The 6,079-nt window shown below is 48.9% G+C and overlaps 2 protein-coding genes across 2 annotated transcripts; one reads left to right on the top strand and one right to left on the bottom strand.

Moving 5' to 3' along the window:
- Positions 1–498: 498 nt before the first annotated feature.
- KD926_004810 (DEAD/DEAH box helicase) lies at positions 499–3,514 on the top strand (the record flags this gene model as incomplete). The annotated part of the gene is made up of 2 exons (XM_053098208.1): positions 499–812; positions 871–3,514. The coding sequence occupies 2 exons, from the start codon at positions 499–501 to the stop codon at positions 3,512–3,514; spliced, it is 2,958 nt and encodes a 985-aa protein (XP_052958000.1).
- A 376-nt stretch (positions 3,515–3,890) lies between these two features.
- Positions 3,891–5,847, bottom strand: KD926_004809 (acetyl-CoA synthetase-like protein; the record flags this gene model as incomplete). Its single annotated transcript, XM_053098207.1, has 5 exons — positions 3,891–4,282; positions 4,366–4,487; positions 4,586–4,680; positions 4,739–5,493; positions 5,556–5,847. The coding sequence occupies 5 exons, from the start codon at positions 5,845–5,847 to the stop codon at positions 3,891–3,893; spliced, it is 1,656 nt and encodes a 551-aa protein (XP_052957999.1).
- Between the last annotated feature and the right edge of the window lie 232 nt (positions 5,848–6,079).

Here is a 6,079-nt window from a genome sequence, read left to right as displayed (position 1 = left end):
GGTTTCCGTACTTTTTTCTCTTGGAATGGCACCTAAATATAAATCTGGGTAATATTTATAAAATTATTCTTAAATATATTATGTTACATTACTATTTTTTTTAAAAAAAAAAAAAAATTCAAAAAAAAAAAAAAAAAAAAAAAAAAAAAAAAAAACAATTGAGAAGAAGCGACAAATACTATTCTTTACTAAAACATGTACGGCGGGAAATCGGGATCTTCTCCGAGGCATTTGAGAGGAGATCGGCATCAGGCTAGAAAGTTGCTGCCTGAGGAATTTATTTGCCCGATCGGGTAAAACAGCCAGCACCGACTATTGCAAATGTAAACGTGAGGACATCAGACGGAGAGCCCAATATTTTGGATTGACAGTAAAAAGGACCCTTGTTTAGATTGAGGGCAAAAGGAAAGAAACCAGATCAGACATTAATCCTCAGTTTGTGACCGGTCAAGCAGATGTTCCCATCGTGGCGATGTCTACTCACGTGACCGCGCGTAGATGCCGTCGCGTCCCGTCGGGCTTCTGACAGTCTCTCCTGTCTATCCCGGCATCCAGATCCATCCCCCCGCGATGGTGTTCAAGCCATTCAAACCTCCTTTGATTAGGAAGCCTTCCCAGCATACCGCCTCTGAATCGACTCCGTCCAAGGACCTCCCCGAGAGCAACGGTCCGCCAGCGAAAAGACAACGCGTCCACCAGGAGCCTTCAACAGAGAATAGAAGGCCTTTGCTGCAAGTGAAGAATACAACTACAGTATCAGGCGAGTCCTCGAGTGACGATTCGAAAGGAGAAAGATACTTCAATGTCTTATGGTACGGTGGAGATCCATCCCCGCTGTCGCTTCCATTTCTAACAGCTCATCTCACATAGGCGGAAACCGACCACGAAAAAGAACAAAACCTGGGACGGTGATGGCATTCTGTCCACGCGAGATGGATATGCATACTTACAGGATGTCTCGGGAAAGGAAATGGGACGGGTGATGCACGATTCTCGCTTAGAGCCGGGAGTAATGCTCTCAGTCTCTGGCAAAGAAGTCGAGATCGACTCGGAGATCGCCAGACAGGAATACTTGTCCGGTAAAAAGCTTTTGGGAAATAAACAGACTCCCGTTGCTATATCGCCCCCGCGCAAGACCTCTGTTACTGTTTTAGGAAAACGCGAGAATGCTTCCAAACCCTCCGTGCCCGGAAAACAACCCCCGAACGAGAAGAGTCGTGTCCCAACTATCCCCAACCCTGCTTCATCAAGGCCGAAGTCGAAGATGGGTGCGTACAAACCCCCACTTCTGGACACTACCGCTGTACCTCAAACGCCAAAAGAACAACCTACACCCCGGCACGATCCCACACAACCAAAAGCATTGGTGATGCCGCGACCAACATCCGCGCCCTCAGGAAAGCAGATCGTGGACGTGGTCGTTGACCCTATACTCGCTAAACATCTACGACCGCATCAACGCGAAGGTGTCAAGTTCCTATACGAGTGTGTCATGGGTATGCGATCATTCAATGGCGAAGGTGCTATACTGGCGGACGACATGGGTCTGGGCAAAACCTTGCAAACAATAACGCTTCTGTGGACTCTCCTGAAACAGAATCCAATTTACCAAAGCCAGCCGGTAATCAAAAAAGCTCTTATTGTATGCCCCGTCACGCTTATCAACAATTGGCGAAGGGAATTTCGCAAATGGCTCGGAAATGAAAGAATAGGTGTTTTCGTTTATGATGACAAGAAGAAACGAATAACCGACTTCACCAGGGGCAAAGCTTACAGCATCATGATCGTGGGATATGAAAAATTGCGAACCGTTCAGGAGGGTCTAGCAAGTGGCGCCGGAGTCGACATCGTTATCGCAGACGAGGGTCACAGACTGAAGACGCTGCAGAACAAAAGCGGCCAGGCAATCCAATCACTGAATGCGGCGAAGAGAGTCATTCTATCTGGAACCCCAATCCAGAACGACCTGAAGGAATTCTTTGCTGCCGTTGACCTCGTTAACCCCGGGGTTCTTGGAACCTTCAAGACCTTCATCCGAGAATTTGAAGTCCCGATTGTGAAAAGCAGACAGCCTGAAGCGACGGAAAAGGATATAGAAAAAGGAGAGGCCAGAAGTGATGAACTACGGGAGTTAACCTCCAAGTTCATGCTACGCCGGACAGCAGACATCCTGGCTAAATACCTTCCTCCAAAATCGGAGTACGTGCTTTTCTGCAACCCAACGCCTACTCAGGCCAACATCTACCAAAACGTGCTTGCATCCCCGGTCTTTCAAAGCGCCATAGGCAACTCTGAGAACGCTTTACAACTTATTACAATTCTCAAGAAGTTATGCAATAGTCCTTCGCTACTTTCTCCTAGAAATCAAGATGAGAAGCCTAGCGAGACAATTGCGTCTTTGTTGTCCTCTCTTCCACCTAACCTGCTACGCCACTTTTCGCCCTCTTCGAGTGCTAAGATCAGGGTCTTAGATCAACTACTATACAATCTACACACAAAAACATCAGAGAAGATAGTTCTTGTTTCAAATTACACCTCAACACTGAACTTACTAGCTACCCTTCTAACATCTCTCTCCCTTCCATTCCTCCGGCTTGACGGTTCCACACCAGCACAAAAGCGTCAGTCCTTAGTGGAAGACTTCAATCGCCTACCCTCAGATCTTTGTTTTGCTTTCCTATTGTCCGCGAAGGCAGGAGGGACAGGCCTGAACCTGATAGGTGCCAGTCGCTTGGTTCTATTCGACGTTGATTGGAACCCAGCCACCGACCTTCAAGCGATGGCCCGAATTCACCGCGATGGTCAGAAACGACCTTGCCGTATCTACCGAATTCTGCTGAAAGGCAGTTTGGAAGAGAAAATCTGGCAACGCCAAGTGACAAAACTGGGATTGGCTGATAGCGTCATGGAGAATAAAGACAGTGTGGCTCAGTTCTCGCGCCATGAGCTCAAGGATCTTTTCCGTCTCGACCAAGAAAGCAAGTGCCAAACCCACGAACTGCTGAGTTGCGACTGCGGAGGGCGAGGACAGCTAGTCTCTTCAGAGAATAGCATCACCAAAGACGAAATCTCCGATTCCGGTGACTCAGAAGACGGGAGCGAGAACGACGACGAGGACGAGGAATTTCCCGACTTACCCACCCTCATCAAGGCTTCCGAACTAGACATCGAGAAGCAAGAGCGGGACATCAAAACCCATCGCTACCACAGTCGAAATCGCTCTCGACGATCTTCGCACAAGACGGACGACGAACCATCCGATAGCAAGCCCGGCGCAGGAGGTAACAAACAAAGACTCAACATGCAGCAATCGCTATCTCACTATGCGCACATCGATCCAGACCTGCTCTCCAAACCCACTGGTGAAACAGACAGCGCTCAGCAGGTCCTGAATGATGAGGTCCTCCTTTCCGTTCTGCAAGATGAGGATAATCGAGTCGGGTTCATCTTCAAGAAGTCCAGCGTTCCCCAGCCTAAGAGTGATGATGCCCCGACGCCGATAGTGGTCGACTGATTTGGTGTCGCACACCTAGCGCGCGCTTTGTCTGGTCTGCTGGTTTCATATTAAGTGACGAACAAATTATATTAGACATGACTTCGGAATTAAAAACTAAAGACCTCAATACCTTATCTGAAATGTATATAGCTGGCATTTTATTCAGCCACTAATCCAAACATCCATTTTCACTTATATTCCTCTTCTCTTGACTATATGAAGAAATACCTTTCTCCCTAAATTGCAATAAAACCTCATCTCTTTCATTCCTCTGCCCATGCTTGAAAAAATAAATAAAATAAAATAAAAAAGAAAACGAAAAGGGAGAGGGATAGAGAGAAAGAAAGGAATAAAAGAGTGAAGATTCATAGATACACAGACAAAAAGATTTCAATCAATTCATCCAAGCCCGATGCACCCCCAACTCAAGATCCGCGCGAAAGCTCGGATCAACATGATACGGAAACACATACCTCAACTGCTCCTTCTCCAACTTCATCTCCTCCCCAGGACCAAGCACGCAAACGGCCATCGGAAACATATCCAGCTGCAGGAACGCGAGAGACAGCGCCGCTCGCAATCGATACATGCAGTCGGCCATGTACTCGGCTATGGATACTTTCGTCTTCGAAGACGAGGATGACGGCGGCGGGCGGATGCAGACGACGGAACTGACCATGGAAGAGCCGTAGACGTTGTCGAAGGGGATTTGGGCGACGAGGGTATTGTGGAGGAAGGGGAAGGCGGAGAAGGTGGTTTCCATGACGTGAACGGGGTCTTTGGTCGCTGTTCGTGATGGGTTAGTGTTTTATTATATGAGATTTAGTGGATTATTTGGGAGTAGGAAGGGTGGCTGCTGGGATGCGTACGTTTATTGATTCGTTCTTCGTAGATGTATTCGCCTTCAGGGGAGAGGTGGGCGAAATCACCGGTGCGGTAGAAGCCTTCCTCGTCGAAGACGGACTTGGTGCGTTTGGGATCATTCATGTAGCTGTTAGGTCCGGAGAGTCTGTGTTAGTGATGCTGGACGGCTGGATGATTTGAGTAGAATAGGATGGATATAGGCAGACGATTAAAAGCAATACCTACCCAGACATCACATTGGGCGATTTGACCAGAAGCTCACCATGATCGCCGTCGGAGAGTTTGGCTGTGATGCCTGGCTTTGGTTTTCCGATGCATTTCTATGCGAAGATGAGTGTCAGCTAAGAGGACAAAATCAAGTTGCCATAAAAAAAATACATAGTCATCCGAAACCGTATCAGGGCCCGTACACAGAGCCAATCCTCCCAGCTCAGTGGCCCCAAACACGTTATAGATCGGACACTGCAGGTCCTCTTTCCAAAAGCGCAGAACCGACGCCGGTGTGATATTTCCCTGTGTACAAGGAAACATAATTCGCCGTGCACCCTCTAGATAGCCATCTCGTGCCTCCTGCGGGAGCTGCTGGATGCGATTGCGGTAGTACCAGGCCATTTCGTTCCAGGTGTCTGGGATGGTCGTGAAAGAGCAGATGCGGTTGTTGCAGAACTGCTCCCAGATCTCGGCGACTCCGTCAGCGCGGGAGATGAAGTGCAGTTGACAGCCCGTTGATAGAGGTATGGTGAGGATATTGAAGGAGCTGATGGCTTGCACGGGATCGGATATCATGAGGAAGATCTCCTGAGGAGGGAGTTGTCCGGGTCGGTCAAGGAAGCGTCGGTTGTGCAAGATTCCCTTGGGCTTCTCGCCTGTCGTTCCGCTGCTGTAGACTAGCATTCCTGGACGGTCCGGGTCGGTGGGGATCTCTGTATCCATTCGAAGATTAAGATCCTCCAGCTGGAGAGGCAGTGGTTCAGTAGAGCTTTCGAAGGGAATAATCTGGATAGGAGATCCCTGGGCAGAGGCCAGATGCTGCATCTCAATGGCAAAGTTCTTTTCGAGAGCGCCGTAGACCAAACAGGTCGATCCGGAAAGCCTCATCAGACTGAGCGCATACTCTGCTGGGCAACCGAATCCTACAAATATTACGTCGATCAGCGTATCAGCCCACTTGTCAAGATGGTTTGGGGAGACTCACGAATTGAAGCAAATGCCTGGCCCGAAGCGAGCACGGCCAGGATTGTAATGACAAACTCGTAGTTTATGGGCATCAGTACGCTGATGAACGCGTCAGGTGAGGTTTCGTGTTTCCGAATGGCATTCTTCATGTGCAGGAGATCGGCGAAGATTCTCATGCTGTCGGCCTCGACGCCTATGCTTTTGTCGGAGATGACGACGTGAGACGGCCGCGCGATGGCATTGTCAACCATCCGCCGGAACATTGGTTCATCTGGAAGCGTGGTGGCGTCTGGTTTATTAGAGATATTCATGGTTGCTGTCACAGGTTGATTAAAGCAGTAGAGGTAGGCTGGACGCCGGGCGAAGAGAACGGGTGTCCGTCGCCCTTACATAGTTGGAGCGCGTTACATTTTAACCAACCCGTAGGATCATTCAGGTTGCATCGGTCCTTCTCTCACTGAACTAATGACCTCATGCTTTATAGGAATAGGTGATTCGAGACTGAAAACGGTTGATTCTGGAACCCAACTTAGGATCAGGTGG

Source organism: Aspergillus affinis (assembly GCF_023601865.1).
Source record: "Aspergillus affinis strain CMG 70 chromosome Unknown NODE_22_length_351263_cov_86_343593, whole genome shotgun sequence".
Lineage (NCBI taxonomy): Eukaryota > Fungi > Ascomycota > Eurotiomycetes > Eurotiales > Aspergillaceae > Aspergillus > Aspergillus affinis.
The sequence above is the reverse complement of the archived record's forward strand: the minus strand, read 5'-3'. Positions and strand labels throughout refer to the sequence as shown.